A 23,137-nucleotide genomic window follows, 5' to 3' on the forward strand; every position below is an offset into this window, starting at 1 on the left:
GGTAAGGGCTGCCTTCCGGAGCTTGTATACAGTCTCACTCTGATCCCTAATTATACAAGAATAGCATTTGTCCAGCGAGCTGATAAAAGTGCAAGACTTTTATCTTGTGCTCTCGCTTGAGTCCCCTGCAGAGCCTAGCTTAGTACTAAACACCAAGTACCTGTTCTGGCGTCCTTGGGGACCGATCCATTTGTTTTTAATTTTATTTATTTATTCATGAGAGACACAGACAGAGGGGCGCAGATATAGACAGAGGGAGAAGCAAGCTCCCTGCTGGGAGCCCGCTGTAGGACTTGATCCCAGGACCCCAGGGATCACGACCTGAGCCAGAGAGGCTGATGCTCAACCCCTGAGCCACCCAGGTGGCCCTGGATCCATTTGTCTTAAAGGAGGCCGGCTAGAGAGCCCATAGTTAGTGAAATGATATTCTGAACACTAAGTGGACTTTTACTGGCTTTCCCCCAACACCCATATACGGTTAAGTACTGGTGCAACCAAAAATTAAGAGCCTCCTTTGTGTGTGTTGGTGGATGAGGTTTGTGGAAGGAAGTCTTTTTTTTTTTTTCCTCCTCATTTGGCTTATGCCCAGGCGGCAGGCAGTGTAAGACATAAAACAAGAATAAAGCATCCTCCTCATCCTCCTTCCTCTCTGTCTCTGTTTCCACAGGTCAGCGTGGAGGTTTTGGTAGAGTACCCTTTTTTTGTGTTTGGACAGGGCTGGTCATCTTGCTGTCCAGAGAGAACCAGCCAGCTCTTCGACCTGCCGTGCTCCAAGCTCTCCGTTGGGGACGTCTGCATCTCGCTGACCCTCAAGAACCTGAGGAACGGCTCTGTTAAGAAGGGCCCGCCCGTGGATCCCGCCAGCGTCCTGCTGAAGCACTCAAAGAGCGACGGCCTGGCAGGCAGCAGACACAGGTACGCCGAGCAGGAGAACGGCATCAACCAGGGAAGTGCCCAGATGCTGGCCGAGAATGGCGAACTCAAGTTTCCAGAAAAAATAGGATTGCCTGCAGCGCCCTTGCTCACCAAAATAGAACCCAGCAAGCCCGCAGCAACGAGGAAGAGGAGGTGGTCGGCCCCGGAGACCCGCAAACTGGAGAAGTCGGAAGACGAGCCACCTTTGACTCTTCCTAAGCCTTCTCTAATTCCTCAGGAGGTTAAGATTTGCATTGAAGGCCGGTCTAACGTAGGCAAGTAGAGGCAGCGCGGGGAAAGGAAACTCGGCTCCCCCTTCTCATTTGTATCCAGATTACTGTACTGTAGGCTAAATAACACAGTATTTACATGTTACCCTCCTTAGGTTTCTGTTATAACCTTGTCATTAGAGTTACAGCCGGTGTCGCGCAGGAGACTGGTGCACGCGCTTTCCCACGAGGGCCTGGCCCAGCCGTGAGCGCGGCAGGTGCAGGTGGAGGGGGCCGGGCGCGCAGCCCAGGAAGCCCCCGCCGCTCGCCCCGAGGATGCTCGGAGGGCGGGGGAGCTGCAGGGGGGCGGGGGGGGGGCTCGCGTGGGCTCCCGCGTGGGCGCGTGCACGCGGGGAGGGGGGCACAGGTGCACGGCCGCCGAGGCTCTCCGTCCTTCCCTCGGCCTCCCCCTGCCCCCCTGCCTCTTGCCCTCTGCCCGGGACTGGAGGCCCCAGGGGGAGCATCCTCGTGAGGTCCTCCTCCCGTGCAAAGCCGACATCAGGAACCCCGCTCGCCGCAGGGCATGCTAGAGAGGCATCAGACAGCCCGTGGAAAGCTCCCCGTGTAAAAGAACCTTCTTTTTTTTTTTTCCTTCCTCCAACATATTTTACAATAAAAGCAACTTTTAATCCTATAGATATATATTTCCCCCTATGGGGCCTGACTGCACTGATATTTTTTTAGAGCAACTGCCACACGTGGGATTTCGTTTCTGCTTTACTTAGTGCAGTGATGTCTCCAGGGTGTCAGGGTGGGCAAGGGGGGAGGGGGGTGGGCGGCGGCGGCAGGGGTAGCAGAGAGTGGACACCCACTCGGGATTCCGTGCAGTGTTAGGAAAACCAATCAGGGGATCACGTTGACTTCGCTCCCAAGAGGTAGACGCAAACTGCCCTTCTGAGAGCCGCCGAAGCTCTTCGCATTGGGTTTGCAAATTTTGTCTTTTAACTCTAGTACTGTTTATAGTTCATGACTATGGACAACTCGGGTGCCACTTTTTTCAGATTCCAGTGTGACGTGAGGAATTAGATTTTGAAGATAAGCATATATATTACTATCTCTAAGCACTTAAAATGCTGTTCACACTTTATTACCAAGCATCTTGGTCTATCATTCAACAAGTACTGTATCTCCCTTTAAACTCTTTGGGAAGAAAAAAACAAAACAAAACAAAAACAAAAACAAAAAAAAAAAACTAAGTTGCTTTCTTTTTTTTTTTTTTTCAACACTGTAACTACATTTCAGCTCTGCAGAGTTTCTCACGAGCAAGATATTGGAAGTTTCAATGTGGTTTAAAGGGATGAATGTGAATTATGAACTAGTATGTGACAATGAATGACCACCAAGTACAGCCTCCCAGAAGGCACTTTTCACTTTGATGTTTGAGAAAGAATTAAAGGCACATGCAGAGCTGGCCGAGAAACTGAGAGAAAAGGGATGGAAAAAAGAATACTCATTTTTGTCCAGTGTTTTTCTTTTTAAGATGAACTTTTAAAGAACCTTGCAATTTGCACATCTTGAGTTGATAATTTGTGTGATATTCCTGCAGTTTTTATCCAATAACATTGTGGGAAAGGTTTGGGGGACTGAACGAGCATAAATAAATGTAGCAAAATTACTTTCTAACCTGCCTAAACTCTAGGCCATTTTATAAGGTTATGTTCCTTGCAGAATTCATTTTGGTCTTTCTACCACATCTGTCACAAAAAAAGAAAAACAAACAAAAAAAAAAACAAAAAAAACAAAAAAAAAAACAAACAAAAAAAACGTCTTAGCAGGACAACTCTGAGAATTTTCTTCAGACTCATTGAGAAAGTTTTCCATAAAGACATTTATATATGTGAGCAAGTTTTTTTTTAAAAAAACAATTACTTTATTATTGTTGATATTAATGTTATTTTCAGAATGACTTTTTTTTTTTTTCATCTGAAATCGAGATTTTAATGTTTGGTACAAACCCAGAAAGGGTATTTCACAGTTTAAGCTTTTCATCCCCAGAGACCTGAAATATTGTTTGTGGGTTTTGAGTGTGTGTTTTAAAAAATAATAATAAAGTTTTATAAATAGGGAGAAATTTTTAAATATTCTTACTTGGAATGGCTGCAACTTATCTGAACAAATAATCGGATTTTTCTTTTACCACTGAAAGTAGTACTTGCATTTCATAAATTTGAAAAAAAATTCTAATGTCAACCCACATTTTGGCTATCGAGTATTCCGTTATATTTATCTCTCACCAGAACTAATGATATTTATAAACCGTTTTCTGGGGTGTACCAAAAACATTTGAATAGGTTTAGAATAGCTAGAACTGGTCCTTGACTTTCTGTGGATTTCATTACCCTCTCAGCATGCTAGCAGAGAGCTAGGTGAGCCCATTCTTGCGGTCATACTGCTTACTTAGTGCTGTTTTGGGTTTTTTTTTTTTGTTTTTTTTTAAACGTTTCTGCTCAGAGAACTTGCTTAATCTTCCATATATTCTGCTCAGGGCACTTGCAATTATTAGGTTTTGTTTTTCTTTTTGTTTTGTAACCTTTGATGGTAAGAGGAATACGGGGCTGCCATATAGACTTTGTCCTCATTAGTACCACTATTTACGGAAACTCACGTGGACGCAGAAACACACACACACACCACCTTTCGGCTTAACTTCCAGTATTGAACTAACTGGATCCTCAACCCCAACACTAAAGTGGGAAAACATACATGGTTTGGAGCAATAGGAACACCACCATAATTTTTTGTGCTTCTATTTCAGGTATAGGAATTATAAAATAATTGGTTCTTTCTAAACAGTGTCCCATTTCATTCTCTTGCTTGTTTAGCGTGTGCAATACTTCCCGTGCCAATAGGTCCAACCAATGTGCTCTAATAGTTAAAGCTCATTCCCCCGTTGGGCCCATCTTCCCTGTTCTGGCCAGAGAAGGGCTGGACGGGAGGAACCAGGAAGGGGAGATCCTCCCACACCATGCTCCCCACCCCGGGGCTGAGTGCTGGGGCGGGGGGTGGGGGGTGCATCTCGGGAGCCCCATGTGTCTGTCACCATGTTGCAGAAAGAGCCAGTGAAGGAGAGCTAGGGGACCAGCTGCAGTCCCCCTGTCACCACGAGGAATAGTGAATGTGGAGAGGTAGTAGGTGGATTCTTTTCTAAGGTGGACCCTGGAGCAAGGAGAGCCAAGGTTGACCCATTCATTCTCCAGGGTGTTTTCCAGAGTGGCCGGGCTCCTCCTCGGGTCTGTGTCTGAGCTGTGCCTCTGAGCACAGGCAGGAAGTGTGGCCCGCTGTGTGAGTGCACGCCCTGAGCACGCGGCCAGTGGCCACAGAGGGGCCACCTGAGAACAGTGGTCACCACTCCTTTGTGGCAGCTTTCTCTTCAAATAGGAAGAACATCCAAAGGACAGGGAAACCTCATCTTGTTGGCAGACATTGGCGAGCCCAGGGCTCCCAGAGCAGCCTTTGCCACCGCTCCCATGTAGCAAACAACAACGACAGGCGTAGACATTCTTCGGTGCCGTGCAGCTTACGAGGATCAGCCATGTGCCTCTGTACTGTGTCCACTTTGCAATATTTACTGACAACCATCTTTAGTTCTTCTTTCTTTCCCATTTTCCATTCCTAAACTACTAACAGCAGGCCTTTTGCGTTTACAATGGAACACAATCACCAGGAAATCAGTCAGGGCGAAAAGAAAAAAAAAAAAAAGAAACCAACAAACAAGAACCTCTCTTTATAGGGATTTCTAAATACATAAAATGACTGTTCCTTAGAATGTTTAACTTAAGAATTACTTCAAGTTTTTTTGGGCCACATCGGGGAGGGGGGTGGGACATATGGAGATGGATGCCACTTACCTCAAACCTTGTAAAGTGGAAATCCAAATTGCATTTTCGTTTGGACTTTCAGGATAATCTTCTATGTCAGTCAATTTTTTTTGTTCTCCCCGACTCACCCAGTTTGGTATGGGAGGATCTGATTTTTTTTCCGCGGCCGTTGATCCCATTGCTAACTCTGAATTGTGACCCTCCGTGTTTTCTGTTAGGTGCGTGTGTCGGGTTTTTCCCCCCACCAGGAAGGGGCAGCATCCCTCTTCTCCCCTACAAGGAACTCTGCGAAACCTTTCTCACCTCTTACTCAGGGACGGGGCTGGCGTGTGTGTGGTACACTGATGTGTCCAGAAGCAGCACTTTGCCTGCTCTGGAGTAGGGTTGTACAACTTTGAAGAATGTTTGGATTTCCTGCATCTTGTGGATTACTCCTTAGATACTGCATACATTGCAATATAATGCTGCATGTTCGAGATGAACAGTAGCTCCTAGTAATCATAAAATTCACTCTTTGCACATAGTTTGATCTTTACTGAAATGTGTTGCCAAAATTTATTTTTGTTGTTGTAGCTTTGGAATTTTTTTCGTTTGTTTTTTAAGGAAACAATTGAGAATACCCTTTAACATCTGTGACTACTAAGGAAACCTATTTCTTTCATAGAGAAAAAAAGAAAAAAAAATCTCAAAATGCTTTTGAAGACACTAATGCCATGCTATTTCAGATGTGGGAGAAGCAGCAGAGCTCTTGGGACGGGAGGCCAGGCTTTGTGAGCTGTGATGGTTGTCATGGCTACTGTTTCCTGAACCGCAAGCAGCTCAACAAACTGGTCTGTTCTCTCCCAGAAGGCTTTGCACTTCTGTTTCCTCGTCACCCACGATGATTCCAGGTGAAAGACGGGCCGGCAGTGTCCGCGGCCCAATCCAGCGCCTTCGGTGGGGGTATAAAAGGAAAGGAAGTTATGCTTTTTTATTTTTTAAAGTGGAGTGGAAGCCTTTGCTTCCACCTTTGTGTTTTTAACCCAGAATTTCTGAAATAGAGAATTTAGGAACACATCAAGTAATAAATATACAGAAAATATACTTTTTTATAAAGCACATAAGTGCGTATGCTATTGTGTTGGGTTGGTTTCCTCTTTTTTCCACGGACAGTGTTGTGTTTCTGTTGATAGGGAAACTCCAAAGAATTTGCACACCTCCACTCCGGAGCTGAGATTTCTTTTACATAGATGACCTCGCTTCAAATATGTTACCTTACGGGATAGGATCTTTTCTTGTAGCACTATACCTTGTGGGAACTTTCTTTCTTTCTCTCTCTCTCTCTCTCTTTTTTTTTTAACGTACACCTAATTTGAGAAGCTGAAGAAGAAAAAATTTTGAAGCACTCACTTTGAGGAGTACAGGTAATGTTCTCAAAAATTGCACAAAAGAAAAATGAATGTCGAGATGATTCATTCAGTGTTCGAAAGACATGGATCTGTTGAAACAATGAGTTTAATACCTTGTTTGTAAAAAAAAAAAAGCATAAAGTTTGAAAGTTACATGTTTTGGGTTTTTTTTTTTGTATATAGAAATTTGTCATGTCTAAAATAATCAGATTTGTGTGGTTATGGCCTGGAAGAATTACTACGTAAAAGGCTCTTAAACTATACCTACGCTTCCTTTATGTTTTTGTTATATAGAGCCCTCTTCTGAGGGAGGGCAACTCTGTATTCTGAAATTTGAGAATACTGTTCATTTCTGTGCTGAAAATACTTCTCTGAGCTCCCTTCTTGGTTTAAACTCTCAAGCCCTTGCAATTCCTTTTTTCTTCAGAGATCACGTTTGACATCGTCAGCACTTCCTGTTCCAATAAACCCAAAGAATATAATCCTGAACAAGAAGTGTTTGTAACAAGGGATCCTAGCTACCAGTAAAGCAGAACTCATTATGAGGACAAAAAAAAAAAGTCAGCCTTCTTTCCCCCCCACACCTCATTTCAATGGGGGGATAAAACATGAATTTCAATTTCAATGCCTCGTTTTGCTTTAGTTTTTTTTTTTTCTTTAATCTTGAGGCCAAAAGAAATGTGGAACAACTTCTCAGAAGAGTCCTATTTTGTCCCCAAATCCCAAAATCAAGGCAGCCGGCGGAAACTGGACAGCCGTGGGGGTGTAGAACAAACCCACGTACAATTCTTAAATTCAGAATCTCAGCCCCTCCCTTGGCGTTAAATGCAATGCTTCTGGTAGCTGACATTCACCTGTACGATGGCAGGAGGGGACAGTAGCTTCAGCTTTTCATGTCCTTCATGACTTGCAAACCAATGGTTCAGCTGTATTAAAATTAAGTGCATTTGGCCAATAGGTAGTATCTATACGGTAACAGTCTCTAAGACTTTCCATAACTTTTCTTATCTGAAAGGACTCAAGTCTTCCACTGCAGATAATTGGAGACTTCACCCAAGTTTTCTTCCCTTTTAGTTTGTTTGTCCGTTTGCTGTCTGGATGGCCAACGAGCCTGTCTCCTTTTCCATGGCCAGTCTGAAGGCCTGTGTTGGAAGCGCTGTTTACAGTAATCCTTGCCGGGATCACATACTGTCCTCCGGAATATCAAGTCTGAGCTGATGGACACTGGCTTACAGCTGGGTCTTTACAGAGCAGTTACCAAGAAGTTGGGTGCGTAGGTTTCCTCTGGTTCTTAACCCGAACCACCAAATCTTTAAGGTAGTATTCTGGTCCAGGAGTGGGGTAAATTGCTTAGTCAGTGGAACTTGACACCTGTGCTTTCGGTTCTGTGAATACTGCCCTTTTGGCCTTTTGGGGTGGTTTCTTCCTCCTTGGTCTTCACCTGTAAACCCACTTAGGGTCCAGGGAAGGGAGGTTTCCGTAGAGCCCTGCCAGTATTCGTGGGTGGCCTTGGGTGAAGACGGCCTAGCTTCTGGCCGGGGCCATCTCTGAGACGCATACCCTTGTATGTTTTACGATCAGATCATTACCCACCAAACTTCCAATTGTATGCCTCCCACTGGCCAAGGGAAAAGAGACACCAGAAGTTTGAGGGCACTAGCAGACCGACATGGCCAGTACCGAGGAGAACTAGCGAAGGAATGTTTTGCACCTTATTGAAAAGAAAATTTTAAGTGCATACATAGTTAAGAGCTTTTATTGTGACAGGAGAACTTTTTTCCATATGCGTGCATACTCTCTGTAATTCCAGTGTAAAATATTGTACTTGCACTAGCTTTTTTAAAACAAATATTAAAAAAAATGGAAGAATTCATATTCTATTTTCTAATCGTGGTGTGTCTATTTGTAGGATACACTCGAGTCTGTTTATTGAATTTTATGGTCCCTTTCTTTGATGGTGCTTGCAGGTTTTCTAGGTAGAAATTATTTCATTATTATAATAAAACAATGTTTGATTCAAAATTTGAACAAAATTGTTTTAAATAAATTGTCTGTATACCAGTACAAGTTTATTGTTTCAGTATACTCGTACTAATAAAATAACAGTGCCAATTGCAAATGTGTGTCCTTGCCTGTGTCAGGTCCTTGGAGAAAAGATGAGACCGAAGAAAAGATGGTAATTCCGTACCCAGCCCCTCTGTGAGCACTGGCTTGGTTTGTGGTGGGGAGTGACACAAGGCAATGCTTTTCCTAGAATGCTTTTTTGAGGACGGTGGCAGGGGTGGGGGTGGGGGACCGGGGAGCAAGATGTCGTGGTCATGCCTGCGACGAGGCCTGAGATAAAAGGCACATTTCAACAGCCCATGTTTTGACTTATTCAGTTCACGTTTTATTTCTCCTATCTGAACAATGCTGTTGACAAGAGAGATTTGTTTCTAAACAGCATTTGGCAGCTTCATGGGACTCATGTAGCATCATTGACACATTCTGGAACAGTGTTGCTGAACGCTGGTTAGTGGTCTGATGTGGAAAGTTCCTTTGCATTTCCTTCAGTTCATGCCTGATAAAAACTCCACAAGCAATAAATAAATAAAATCTAAAAAAAAAAAAAAAAAAGTGGGTGGGGTGTACGCCTGGGTGGCTTAGCGGTTGAGCATCTGCCTTCAGCTTGGGGCATGATCCTGCAGTCCCCGGATCGAGTCCCGCATCGGGCTTCCTGCATGGAGCCTGCTTCTCCCTCTGCCTGTGCCTCTTCTCTGCCTCTCTCATGAATGAATAAATAAATCTTTTTAAAAACAAAAACCAAAAAACTCCACAAGCCAGGGGGCTCCCGGCATGCATGCGAACAGCAGAGCCCCCTCGTCTCAAAGAGCACTGCACCGCAGGGGTGCACTGTGCCCACTCTTAGCAGGTGTCCCAGAAAGCAGTTCCCCCAGGAGCCATGCAGGGGAGCCCCTATGCCCCCATCGGCACATGTGGCTATAAAGTCCTTCAAGCTTTAAGATTCTGCAGAGGTGCAAGAGAATTCTCAGTGCTAAATTCAGAATTGTCATTGAACCGGGGTGGGGGGGGCGGTGTAGATAACTCCTTCCCTTGGCTGCCTTCCTGCTTAGACGCCGGGGGTACTGCACCCGGACTTTCCTCTTGGGGCTCAGAGTTGCAGTCCCGACACGCTGTGCATGTCAGTGCCAAGAGAATGTGCATGACACCATCGGGGACCAGGAGAACCTTGTGGCCACGCGAGGGTCCTCCTCCTCCAGAGCAGTCCGGCCGAGGAGCCCCATGCTGTGGGCGAGTCTGAGTCACCGCCTTCCCTGCTGATTTAGTATCAGATGCTAACCGTTCTCAGAGGTCTGGGCCCCAATGGCTCTAGACTTCCCTCAACTGTTCAAATTAGGGGGGAGGGGGGAAGCTGTGTTCCACATTCTGCAAGAGGCAGGCCTTGAAACCAGTAGAAGCACGGCAGGAGCAGCCCAAGGTGAAGGGCATCACCTCCCACCCCCTACCCCCACTTCTCCTGCACGGGAAGGCGTGAGGGTGCAGCAGGCCCTCAAGCCTCCCGCGTGAGCCCAGGTCTGAGGACCCTCTGGTACAGGCTCCCGGGCCCACGAGCTGTTCAAGACAGAGACGAACTTATAAGGCAAAGCATAATGGAGCCTTCAGGGTGCTTTTTTGCAAAATCTCTGCTTCAAAGTGGTTCACTTCCCTAAGAACTTAGGTGAGCAAAGGGCCTGCTCGTGGAAACGAAGAGCGGACAGTGTGCAAAATCGTTACACAAGATGGATAAAGTGGGCACAGGGCTGCAAAGCACACAGCCTCTAGTGGGCCGATGGGTGTCCCCCCCGCCCCCCCCCAGAGCCCTCTGGGTGTATAGCACAGGACCCAGAGGTGAGAGAGGGGGACACTGGTGAGCTAAAGCACGGGTGTGCCCGCAAAGGTCCCTTACTACCCCTGGTCCCTTTTGAATGCATTTAAGACCTTTCCTTTTCTTTTCAAGCTCCCTTATTTTGCAACAAGGAATCTCTTAAAACAAGGACTTGAGTAGAAAACATCTTCCCCGGGAGGGCTGTGGGACTCCCACCTCAGACAAGCCAACAGGAAAGGTGGGGTGCCTCCACAAAACCCCACGTCTTGCTCTACGTTAAACACCCTCCAGACCTTCAGCTCCAAAGCGTGGCCAGTGCATGTTTCTGCAAGTACAGGAACTATTCTTAATGGATCGAGGGAGAAAAGTATTACAACGGATTTCAAATTGCTGGGCCTTTAGATGTATTCTTAAGAAACTCACAAGGGACCTGTAATTTCCTGGAGCTTTTATGGTTTGGATGGATTCTCCGGATGGTGGCCATCACCATGGACCTCAGGCGATTCATTTGTCCTTATACAGTAGCACCGCATGACCCTTCTCTACTCCAGGGTAATCGTTGGCTTTCTCAAGGAAAATTTTACTCCTGGGTCTGCTTCTCTAAGCCTCGTGCAGAAGAAAATAAAGTAAAACATCCTGGTCTGCATTTACTTTCCAGTCGTGTTGCTCAAGCATCGCTTCAGAAGTGGCCAGTCCTCATCAATGCATCGAAGTTCACTGTGGAAACGAGGGCTGCGGTGGGCAGATGCAGGCTTCCTCCCCAGCCAGGGGTCCTTTCTCCAAGAAAACGCCCCCCTGTTCCCAGTCCGTGAACTGACCATTTTATACAGCACCACCTGCCTCCAAAGTAGTAATGGCCTGGACAAGGGAATAGTTCTCGTATTTTTAAACCAAAGGCTTTTAGAAAGCCACTGGTCAAGGTTTTTACTGTCTTTCAGTAAGGATGCCACTCGCCAATTTTTTGATGGACAACCTCTCAATAAAAGGTTATCCTATTGAATAGGTTCAGTCCTACTGAACTTCAAAATCACGTGTCATCTCTTTAAGAGGGAAGCCAGCCCGACAGGTTGGGACCAAGGAGGAAAGAGCTGAAGCACAACAAAAGTCGATGAAAAATCAGGACAGGAACAGCGTCCCCAGAGCAACCTGGACCTCACAGTGACAGATGTCTACTCCCCAAAGGCATGTGTAACTCAGGTCCTGGAAACGGGTCGCCACACCTTGTGAGTATCTGCAGTGAGGCCCCTCCAAGTTCATGTGTCTAGTCAGGCGCTTTTGTTCTTCGCTAGCAACCAAAAGCGGAGGAGGGGACGCCAGTTACTCTGGCCAGCCCGACCCTCCCCTGCCCTCTCCTCCTCCAACACCCCAGCCCTGAATGCTAAGAGCCCAGCGTGGGAAAAAGGTAGAAAACCCCCAGCTCCCCTGACAACTTGTTTCCTGCAAATGCAAACTCCAGCACTCCACCAAGTCTTAAGATAATTGCATTATATTAAAGTGAAACCATTTTTCTTTAAAAAAAAAAAAAAAAGAGAGAGAAAGAAAGAGGTGAGTTAGTTTTAACAATGAGGTTATGAGTTCCAGGCAGCTGGGCTCTGACCACGGACTGGGTCAGGGCCCTCTTCTGGGCCCCCCGAAGGCACGAGGGGAGCCCCAGAGCCTCCAGGGTGCGGGTAGGGGAGCAGGAGGCAGTCGTCCACCACTCAGAACAGCCAGAAACTCTGATGTAACAGGAGGGAGGTGGGAAAGCAGGTGTGAGTGGAAGCTTCCACGAGCTGGACGTCACCTCATCCTCAAGGTTAGCTGAACACCGTGTTGTGCTGTTGGGTCACCCGGATGAACGTTGCCCTCCTGCTGAGCTCTTTGAGTTTGGCGGCCCCCACATAAGTGCAGGTAGACCTCAGTCCCCCAAGAATATCCAGAATAGTGTTTTCTACATCCCCCTTGTAAGGCACTTCCACAGTCTTGCCCTCAGACGCTCTGGAAGAAAAAAAAAGTAAGTTTTTCTTTTAATCTGGTTTGGTTTTTGTTTGTTGTTTTTTTTTCCCCCTTAAGAACTCAGCCAGAATTATTCCCAGCTTTATTTTTTTTTAATATTTATTTATTTATTCATGATAGACACACACAGAGAGAGAGAGAGAGAGAGAGAGAGAGAGGCAGAGACACGGCAGAGGGAGAAGCAGGCTCCATACCGGGACCCTGACGAGGGACTCGATCCTGGGACTCCAGGATCACACCCTGGGCCAAAGGCAGGCACCAAACCACCCAGGCGGAGGCGGGTGGAGCCACCCAGGGATCCCCTTATTCCCAGCTTTAGCACTTTAGCCAGCCCCAAGGCGCGCAGGTAGCTAAATGCCACCATCCAACCCCACTTCCACATTGCTACAAATGCCAAGCTGATCACACCAGCGTCTCCGATGCATGCATTCCTCCCACCCTGAATGCACAGCCTCACTGCTGGCTCCCTGGAGCGCCAGTCCCTGGGGGCAGGTCCTCCCCAGCAGCGCTGCAGAAGTGGGCCTGCACCTGCTTGCACAGCACCGTGCCTCCACTCTGCCCCTAAGAGAAACCAACTCCACCTTTCTACGCTACCTCAATCCCTACACCAGCGCCCAGTTGATCCAGAGCCCAACATGCCCAAGAGGAGCAACAGCCCTCACAGAACACCTCTTGAACAACCCTCACCACTGCCTCTTCTTGTCGCACTCACTCCCAGATCAGCAACAGAAGCCCGGGGCTCCGCCCTCCCACCTGCCAGCTCTCCAGTTAGACATGGCGTGTCCCCTAAAGACGCTGATCCAGGGGAGGAGGAAGGGATCAATACAGATGGTCACCCACTTAACGACTGCTGGACTTCACCACGGTGGTGAGAAAGCGATACCCACTCAGAAGCGATACATACTTCAGATTTTGAACTTGGATCCTTTCCCAGGCTAGCAATGTGCAAACAGCACTCCCTGCGAGCAACATCGGCTCCGGGATTGGGATGGGGGGACACCTGTACACTGACAACCACTCTGCACCTGGACAACTGGTCTGTTTTTCAGTAAAGGATTCAATAAATTACAGGAGACATGCAACACTTTATTATCAATTAGGCCTTGTGTTTGATGACTTTGCCCAACTGTAGGCTACCGTGAGTGTTTGGAGCACATTTAAGGTAGGCCAGGCTGAGCTACGATGTCCAGTGGGTTAGATGTATTAAATGCATTTCAATTTATCATATTTTCACCCTAAGTTAAGTTTATCGGGATGCAGCCCTGCAGTGCAGTAGAGGAAGGAAGATCTGTAAAATGGACAATTCAAGCCCCACTAAGTAAGATTGCCTGGACATACAGTCCAGACTTGCCTTTGGTGGGGTGTTCCAAGAAGGAAATCTCCAATCTGTGCAAAACTCTAGCTCTCATCTAAGGCCTGGGTAATCCGGAAAATCTAACAATTAACCAAATTCTAGGAGTTTCTCTAGCTGGTCTCTTCAACTAGAAAAAAATAGCATCTCTCCATCAGAAACTCACTGCCTAGGGACGACTCGGTGACTCAGCAGGTGAGCATCTGTCTGCCTTTGGCTCAGGGCGTGATCCCAGGTCCAGGGACGGAGTTCTGCATTGGGCTCCCCACAGGGAGCCTGTTCTCCCTCTGCCTTGTGTCTCTGCCTCTCTCTGTGTCTCTCATGAATATATACATAAAATCTTAGGGATCCCTGGATGGCTCAGTGGTTTAGAGCCTGCCTTGGCCCAGGGTGTGGTCCTGGAGTCCTGTGATCGAGTCCCACATCAGGCTCCCTGCATGGAGCCTGCTTCTCCCTCTGCCTGTGTCTTTGCCTCTCTCTGCATGTCTCTCATGAATAAATAAATAAAATCTTAAAAAAAAATCTTAAAAAAAAAAAGAAAGAAAGAAAGAAAGCTCACTGCCTAGAATTTCAAAACAGTATTAACTCTTGTGCACTGGAATCCACACCTGCAAGACTATCCTTAAGTGCAATGAAATCTACCTCCCTAAACCACTGGCTAGATCAAGAGCTGGCCTCGTGGCTGGTGTAGAGTACCGAGCTCCTGAAGCCCATCCTTGGCCACACCCAGGACAGTTCACGTCACCGCACTCCGTGACCTAGAGACCAACACCTCTGCACATGTGCCCGCAATGACCACCACATCACTTTTTAAAGAGCTTCCCGTGGCCCGTCAGGGGCTTACTAGAAATCATCTAGATTCTCATCATTGCCTCTTTGCTGATGGGTGACAGCCCCTTTTGCAAGCCATCTATTGCTGAGGCTCATCTCATCTCGTCTGTAAAAGGAAGGTACTTTGATCCATCTCCCAGGGACAGCGTGAGAAATAAATGGTTAATGGCTGGGAAGGAACCAGCAAAGCATAAATAGCTTTGCCTTAATTAAATACAACGTCAGGGACGCCTGGGCGGCTCAGAGGTTGAGCAACTGCCTTTGGCTCACGTTGTGATCCCAGGGTTCTGGGATCGAGTTCCCCATCAGGCTTCCCGCAGGGAGCCTGCTTCTCCCTCAGCCTATGTCTCTGCCTCTCTCTGCATCTCTCATGGGTAAGCGAATGAAGTCTTTAAAAAAAAGAAAAAATAAGTAAATAAATAAATACAACATCAAAGGAGGACCATTCTTGTGAGGATATATGAGGATGGGGCTGCAAACTGCCTGAGAAAGGGGAGGGATGGAGGGGGACAGAGACACAAAGAGAGACTCAGAGACAGAGAAAAACAGAGGCTACGTGCAGGGCTCAGGCTGCCTCCAGATTGAGGCTCTAATTCTTTCAGCACTTGCCTTTCTCGTCTAAGATTTGAATCCGCTTCCAGAGTCTCTTATTTTGTTTTGCCTAAACCCTGCTGAAATTATAGGAGAGGATTTTTCCTTCGGCACCTGGGCTTCCGAGTGTGGTGCAACCTGGTCTGCCCTTCCCTACTTTTCTTAGAACTCACAACAGATGTAACAGCTAGAGGCACAAAATGTACTCCAGGCAAAGCATCTAGCAGGTCACTGAATCCCGATGGTTCTGTTTAACGTGGCAGCGCGTAGCGGACGCTGCACAGGCCCTTGGGTAGGGACAGTGGTTGCTGGTAAAGTGCAAAGCTTCTGGACTGGCGGTCCAGGTGGGCACGAAGGCAGTAATCCTCACCCTGGCCACCCTCATAAACCGCAACCTCCTCCATCGGGTACCACATGGGAGAAAGAGCCTCTGAGGCTGCACGGGGAGCAGTGTCCTCTTGTTCGGAGCGTTTGAAGTTCCCACGATGAAGGTTTAGACACAGCACCCTATTCCTCTTTTCCACCCTGCCTTCCCACACTTCCCTTTGCTTCATCTTTATTGAGGTTCCTTCTCAAAAGGAGAATGAGATTGGAGAGTGAGAACAGACATCAGGCCCCCAGTCCCCCGCTCACTGAGGTTCAGAACTCTGGCGAGTACCCCACACCTCCCACCTGTGATCTCAGTGGGGTTCTGAGATTTCACTTCCGGCTTGATGGGAACCTCATACAACACCTCTGCATCCCATATCCTCGACATAAGCCTTGGGGTGCAGGATGAATGGGTGAAATGGGGGGGTGCCCACCAGGGAGGGCTTGAGTCCCCACCCCAGTGCCTGAAGCTTCCCAGAGAAAGATAATCCCTCACTCCTGGTGGACTTCCTTCGGAGGGATCAAGACCTTCTGCCCTGTCCCCTTTGTGTGATTTGTCATCAGGCCGATGCTGATAAGTTAACGGCAGCTTCTATGCAACAGGGCCAGGGGGTGGACATGCGCTGTCCTAAGGGTTTTAAAACACACATGTGGACAATTAAAATGGAAGGGAAACAGAAAAGGCCAGGTTATCTTTGGGGATCATGGATTTGAGGGCAGAGGGGGGGGGAAGCAGAAGCAAGCATCCCTTCTGCAATGAGTAACACAATTAAATGGCTAAAAGTGCTGCCTGTGTCAACTGTCAGAGCCTGGAGGCAGGTGAGAGTCCTGCTGCAGGGGAAACATGGCATCTTCCAGAAAGGCCTGAGCTCTGTGCAGTGATGTGCACTACACCTGTTTCAGGTGCACTGGGAGACCCATTCTCCAACTCAATTCTAGCCGCCTGAACTCATTCCAGGCTAGAGATGGTGATTACAAAGCCAGCGCTGAGCCATCAGAAGGCTCTCTTGAAGGATAAGGCAAAATCCTCCTTACCCCCTTCCCCCAAAGCCCGGTCACCTACCTGTTCCCACACACACCCCGGTCACATTTCCGTCCCGCCCCAAAACACTTCTGCTCTACACTCCCTTTTCAGGGCCCCAAACACAGCACGTGCTACTTGGATAACAACTGGGGCTATTTAAAAAGAAGCAGGCTATGTTGTCTAGCCCCTTCCCACGGTACCTAAGTATTAATAGAGGGGGTGCCGGGGACTCACCTGTATTCAGCGACCCCTCCTGCATGCTTCTTCATTGCTGTTTCGGAGCTCATCCCGTAGAAGAGCTTGAGCTTCTGCCCATTCTTCTCGATCACCTCCCCGGCACACTCGGTGTGGCCTGAAAACATCCCGCCCAGCATGACAAAATCTGCTCCAGCTCCTAAACGCCAACAGTTGAGGACAAAAGCAGCAGAAGAAAAAACTCAGAAAGAGTCGGCTCTGGAAGGATCTGCGTGCTACTGTAACTCACCCCTCCCTGCTCCCAGCAACCTCTCCCTTTCTGGAAAAAGTTTAGAAGGCTTGCCATATGGGGAGACACGTACTGGACACAGAAACGCAGCCTACTGAAGGCTGGAGGCTAATGCGCTGGACAATCCTTAATGGTAACTGATGACTACCTATGACCACCTTCCAAACACAGTCTAAGTCTCATCATCAGAGAAACATTAAGACTTGGGCAGCATTTTCTACAGAGTGTTGCCCAATGTCATCCTCCATGATCATTCCTCTGGTGCCCCCATCAGGCATCTGGTCTACCTTAGGCTATCAGGCTATCACACTCTGCTTGTGTAGATCACAAAAAACTCAGAACAGGGAAGCCTGGGTGGCTCAGTGGTTGAGAGTCCATCCACCTTTGGCTCAGGTCATGATCCCAGAGTCCTGGGATCAAGTCCCGCATCGGGCTCCCTGCAGGAAGCCTGCTTCTCCCTCTGCCTGTGTCTCTGCCTCTCTGTGTCTCTCATGAATAAATAAATAAAATCTTTAGAAAAAAAAGAAAAGAAAAACACCAGAACAGACCAAAACTTCTACACTAGAGGCTAGGTATTAAAAAGAGAAACCTAAATAATATAAACACACACACACACACACACACACACACATATCTTGTAGTTTGCATTTGAATGACTTCAGTATACTTCCACTTTTTGATTTGACCTGAGGAAGCACTAATAGGTTTTGAGTGTTGCCTGTGTGTGAGAAGCCTGAAGTCATTAAGATAAAACCTAACATCAAAATTGAAAACCAAGGAACCTGTGTAGAAGGAATACACAGAGAACATTGGGGTGGGTTGACAGCATAATTAGGGCAGGGTACAAAGGCTAGATCTTCTGGTTTTCAAAAATTGGAATTATAATAAAAATTTTTTCATGTGCTATTTCAATTCTCAGTGGTAAATGTGTGTGGAAGATCTTACTAAAATTGACACTTACTTGAAAAAAAAAAAAGTTTGTTCTTCTCTCACCATGCCATGGTATATATACCATATACATATATGGTACTGAAGTGTTTATCACAGGACATGACTCATGGTCAATATAGAATAACTAGTTGTCAAGAAGGGAAAGTGTATATGGGGAAGAGCTAGAAATATCACCATTCTCGATCCTGTTCATAGAGGATTATTTAGACTCTCCACGCTATGAACTTCTCCTATGTCCTCTTGAGGGTTCGCATTTAGAACACCAGGACCCCAGGGTACAGATGTATTCAGTAATGAGGATGAAGGACAAGGAGGAGGGGCAAGCAGAGGAACCCCTGAGAAGTGGCCCTGACCTCTTCCATCGGGTCATTTAGATATTTACAGGACTCTGGGGTTTGCATCAGGCTTCCTGGCCTTTCTGTTTGGCATTATAGCAGGGCTGGCCCTTGGCCTGGCACTCAGGAAGCTGCACACAATGGGACCTGTCTATCTTGCAGCAAGCTCTGCAGGTCCTTCATCCCAGGGTCCCTAACATGAATGCTAGATCCTTGTCCCCCACCCCCACCCCGGGCCATGCTTTAAGGCGGGGGTGGGGGAGGAAAACTGGTGTCCAGCCAGGCCTCCCAGTGGCCACAACCCAGTAGCAGATGTCAACATCAGGAACACAGAACACAGATCCACTCAAACAATGCTTTGAAGTGGCTTCCAATTATTTTTGCTTCTGAATGCTCTCCTGTCCCTGGCCCTCACCAACATTCACTCTTCCTGACATAGTCTTCCTTCCTCTGCTGCTGAGCTTCAGCACAGGCAGCGCTGCACTCACTGCAAGACGAGTGAAGAAAAAAGATGCCAGGGCTGGATCCAAAAACGGTTATCTACGAGGCATCTTTTTTGTGTGTGTTTGTTTTTTTAGATTTTGTTTGGCAGAGAGAGCAAGAGAGCACAGGGCAAGGGAAGTGGCAAGCAGAGAAGAGGGAGGAAGCAGACCCCCCCCCCCCCCCCCCCCCCCCCCCCGTTGAGCAGGGAGCCCACCATGGGGCTCGATCCCAGGATTCCGGGATCACAACCCCAACCAAAGGCAGATGCTTAACCGACTGAGCCACCCAGGCACCCCTACGAGGCACCTTCTTAACAACGTCACTTTAAAGCGTGCCAGCTCCTACTCTGTACAGGGAGCCCAAGTGGGAGCACCCATCAGCATTAAGTTGATCCCGCTCAAAAATCAGTAACAAAAACATCCTTGGCTAATGATCCAGGTAAGCAGTGAGTGAGCACACGAGTGGAGCAGGAGTCCTGATTCCCCCTCCTCTACCAGCTGTGGGACCCCAACCTTGTCACTCACCTCTCAGGGCCTCGGTCTCAACTATAAAGTAGGCACCCTCGATTACAAAGACGCCCCTCGTGTTCCCTCCATAACCAAGATGCAGGATCTGAATAGGTTACATAAGAAGGTTGCCCATTTTCATGACGTTCCCCAGGTTGCTACAAAACCCCACTGCTAGGAACACTGTCCCTTCTCCTTGTTACCATTGTGTGTCACTAAGAGAAAGAGGATGGAGGAGGGAACCCATGCCTCACCTAAGACATTCTATGGGAAGGTCGGAAGGTCTCTGAAGCAGTGGACAAAAAACTCTGGAGCTGCCAAATACAGGTAAGGGGAAGGACCCCTGGCACCCCTCAGAAAGTCCCCCTCCAGGGGCACCTGGGTGGCTCAGTTGGTTAAGCATCTGCCTTCGGCTCATGATCCTGGGGTCCTGGGACTGAACCCTGCATCGGACTCTCTGCTTGGCGAGGAGTCTGCTTCTCCCTCTACCCCTCACCCCTGCTCGTGCTCTCTTTCTCTCTAATAAATAAATAAAATCTTCAAAATAAAAAGACAGTTTCCCTCTGTAGGAAAAAAAAGGGGGGGGGGGAATCATGAGTGAACTTGGCCTCAGCATCAGAAGAGGGAGTGGGGCCCTGCGAGCGGTTCTTCCGTCACCCGGTGGGCACACAACAGCTCCCACCTGGCAGGTTGGCGCCCCCACATGCAGCCGGCTCTGGCTTGAGGATGCGGGTGGCCAGGGTGACGTGGCAAGCACAGGGCACTGCACGTGGGGCTGCGGCCGGCCTGCCAGGTGGTCCAGAAGCCCCCCTGGATCACAGCTGGACAGCGCTGCCCTCTGCTGGGACGCAGGCTCCTCTGCCCGGTGAGAAGCCACTGGGGGGCTCTCGTCCCTCCCAGAAGATCGCCCCAAGTTAGGGCCCAGAGACCTCCCTTAAGTCACTGAGCTTCACACCTGTTCAGGCACCCTGAGCCCTCTAAGCCATGACATCACCCTCTGCTGCCTTGCAGGCTGCCACCCCCCTCCATCCTCTGGGCACGACACCTGCTCGGTTGAATCAAACTAACGTCAGGACTCTGGCCAACTGGGGCTGGAATCCAGGGACTGGAAACTCAGGACGGGCCCAGAATTTCCCAACACGTCCCGCCTCTCCATTCAGGTTCCCAGCTGAGGCCAGCACACAGCTGCCTGAGCTCCCGCCCCGCCCTCCCTGTCCCCTTACCAAAGGCTTTGGCGACATCTCCTGGACACGTGCAGCCTCCATCCTTCAAAGAGGAAAAAGCAAGGAGAGGGCGTCAGCGTCAGCTTGGCCAGGCTGTCCCCCCTCCCCTGGGGTGATTCGGGGTCATCAGGAGGTGACACCCGGACACACCCCCAGCCAAGGGTAAGCAGAGGCCCTCAGAGCCCTGGCCCAGAGCTCCTCAGTCACTGTGTTCTGACTTAATTGGCTCCCCTGGATGCTGCACCCCAGCCCCTGCACTGCCCACCTGTCCACCCTGCGGCGTCCTGGACGCCCCTCGAAGCCCCTGGAAGCGGGGAGGCAGGATGCTCCGGGGCCTCCTCCCCAGCCAGCCCCTGACACAACACGCCTGCCCGGCCAGGGCCATCCGAAATCACTCATTCAGAAGTCATCGCTCCCTCCCTGCTTGGCTTGAGGTGAGGCTTATGTAGTCCAGGAGCTTCGTTATTTTAAGAGCCAGGGAAAGGACGCTGAATTCCTTTATGCTTGCAGCCACTCCGTGTGTCCCCCATTCACCTTCACCCAAGTGCCCAGTTAGCTTAAAATCAAACATGCATTCCCGAGCCCCACTCTACCCTAGAGAGCACGTGCCTGGGGCTGGTTTAATGCCCAGCAGGACGGTCACCTTGGGCTGCCCAGCACGGTCCAGCCACGGAAGTGATGTTGACGCACCAGCAGTGCTGTGCAGGGTTTCTAGAACGCAGAACCCACTGCGCATCCTGACCAACACAGGCTGCTACCCTGCTGTTCTCAACGTGGCCTGTGTGAAGTCAAGGAGGACGGTGAGGGTGGCCGGGAGCTGCAGCCGGACCCCACAGAGAGAGGCCAAGAAGCCAGGGCCCGGTGGGGGCGGAGGGTCAGTGCTGAGAGCTGGCCTGGTGACACAGCCCCGAGCTCAGAGCAGGTCTGGGAGGAACACCAGGGTCTCAGAGGCAGGTGCCTATCCCCGGAAGGTGGGACCCACCAGTATTGGGGTCAGATCAGCCTTTGGGGAAGACAGGCCGCCCGGGCTACCTTGCATCACAACTGCCAGGAAGGTGTGGGCGCCCCCAGAGCCAGGGCACCTAGTGAACCAGGACAAACCACTTTATGAACTACTCCATCACCTCTGATGGGGAACATGGCTCTTTGTGACTCAATTCCCTTTTTTACCTGCTTTTTATGCCTATTGCTCCAGGAGCTGTAACTCAATTTCTGCTTCATTACTTCTTGGCAGTTCGAATCCAAAGATAGGTGTGAAAACTTGAAACTGTTTTTTTTTTTTTTATGAAAATTTACTGCCTATAACTATTTCCTCCATCATATCTGTTACAGGCACACCCCAGAAATATTGCAGGTTTCGTTTCAGGCCACAGCAAGAAAGCGAGTATCACCATAAAGTGAGTCAAATGAATTTTTTTGGTTTCCCACTGCCTACAGAAGCTATGTGTGCACTATTCTGCATATCGAGCATACAACAGCATTACTATCTAAAAAAACAAAAATGTACACAGCTTAATTTAAAAATACTTTATTACTAAAAAATGGTGATCACCCTCTGAGCTTCCGGCGAGCTGTTATCATTGATCACAGATTGTCCTAACGAATACAAGAATGAGAAAGTTTTGAGATTTTGTGGGAATTACCAAATTGTGGCAGAGAGACACCGACCAGGCAAATACTGTTGGAAAAATGGTGCTAGGGACACCCAGGTGGCTCAGCGGTTGAGCATCTGCCTTTGGCTCAGGATTTGATCCTGGGGTCCTGGGATCGAGTCCTGCATCGGGCTCCCTGCATGGGGCCTGCTTCTCCCTCTGTGTCTCTGCCTCTCTCTGTGTCTCTCATGAATAAATAAATAAAATCTTTAAAAACAACAACAAAAACGTTGCCAACAGACTTGCCCCAATGCGGGTTTGCCTACATCTTTAATTTGTAAAAAAACAAAACAAAACAAAACCAAAAAACACAGTATCTCTGAAGTGCAGTAGAGCGAAGCTCAATAAAATGAGGTGTGCCTGTATTCACCTGTAGTTTCTCTGATCCCCCGAGGGCCACAGGGTGCTAGGGAATGGTCATTTCCGAAGTGGTCTCTCCATAGAAGTTATGTGCCAAAGCCACCGTGTGAAGATGGTGACGGGACTCGTGGCTGCGTCTGGCTGGTTCCAAGCTCCAGCCTATCTCTCAAAGGTACAAGCCCCCCCATGTGCCCTTCACTCGTCTTTCCCATTTTTTTAAGTGCTTTATCTCTACCAGAACCAGTTTTACACTAGATAGGGTTTCAAACATATGACCTCCAAAGATTAAACAAACTCACGTACCCATTACATTAGGACATTATCGGACTAAAAACACCACCCAACACACACACACACACGCTCCCTAATCTTGTGCTCCCTTGCCTGTGAGCTGTGAGTGAGTGGCTGTGACTGCCACGGTGGTGTCTCGTGCCCAGAAAATTCTACATGCTTGTGGTCAGTGATGAGGCACTGGGACCCTTGAGAAGAAGCTCTTCTCTTCCCAGGATGGGCCACGATGCCCACCGTTAAGAGGACTCTGGGATGTGCCAGAGAGGAGACCACACTTACGGCATCTCCTTACTTTACCTGGAAATGCATTTATAAATAGACAATGCGGAGCAGCCGAGCCGGACTGCGCCTTTAACAGAGTGCACTCCAACATCGCATAATGCTTTAGGGCCAAGGAGGCTGCTCCCTACTACCGCTTATGGATGATTTCCAAAAG

General features: G+C 48.5%; 2 protein-coding genes across 16 annotated transcripts in view; one reads left to right on the forward strand and one right to left on the reverse strand.

The window, feature by feature from the left end:
- Window positions 1-8,509, forward strand: part of ATXN1 (ataxin 1) — a 412,684-nt gene extending 404,175 nt beyond the window's left edge. For 14 of the 15 annotated variants that reach the window (XM_077886353.1, XM_077886354.1, XM_077886350.1 and 11 more), the window contains one exon: window positions 668-8,509. In XM_077886353.1, coding sequence (XP_077742479.1) covers window positions 668-1,198 — 531 coding nt within the window. In that variant the 3' untranslated portion in view covers window positions 1,199-8,509. The remainder of the gene's footprint in view (window positions 1-667) is intronic. The other variant, XM_077886366.1, reaches the window with a different exon arrangement.
- Window positions 8,510-11,723: 3,214 nt separating this feature from the next.
- The window catches only part of GMPR (guanosine monophosphate reductase), a 47,119-nt gene continuing 35,705 nt past the window's right edge, over window positions 11,724-23,137 (reverse strand). Inside the window, exons 7-9 of the mRNA XM_077886367.1 lie at window positions 20,399-20,441; window positions 16,651-16,810; window positions 11,724-12,232 (exon numbers count right to left, since the gene is read on the reverse strand). Of these exons, the coding sequence (XP_077742493.1) occupies window positions 12,052-12,232; window positions 16,651-16,810; window positions 20,399-20,441 (384 nt within the window). The 3' untranslated portion in view covers window positions 11,724-12,051. The remainder of the gene's footprint in view (window positions 12,233-16,650; window positions 16,811-20,398; window positions 20,442-23,137) is intronic.

The sequence above is a fragment of the Canis aureus genome, chromosome 37, assembly GCF_053574225.1.
Source record: "Canis aureus isolate CA01 chromosome 37, VMU_Caureus_v.1.0, whole genome shotgun sequence".
NCBI lineage: Eukaryota > Metazoa > Chordata > Mammalia > Carnivora > Canidae > Canis > Canis aureus.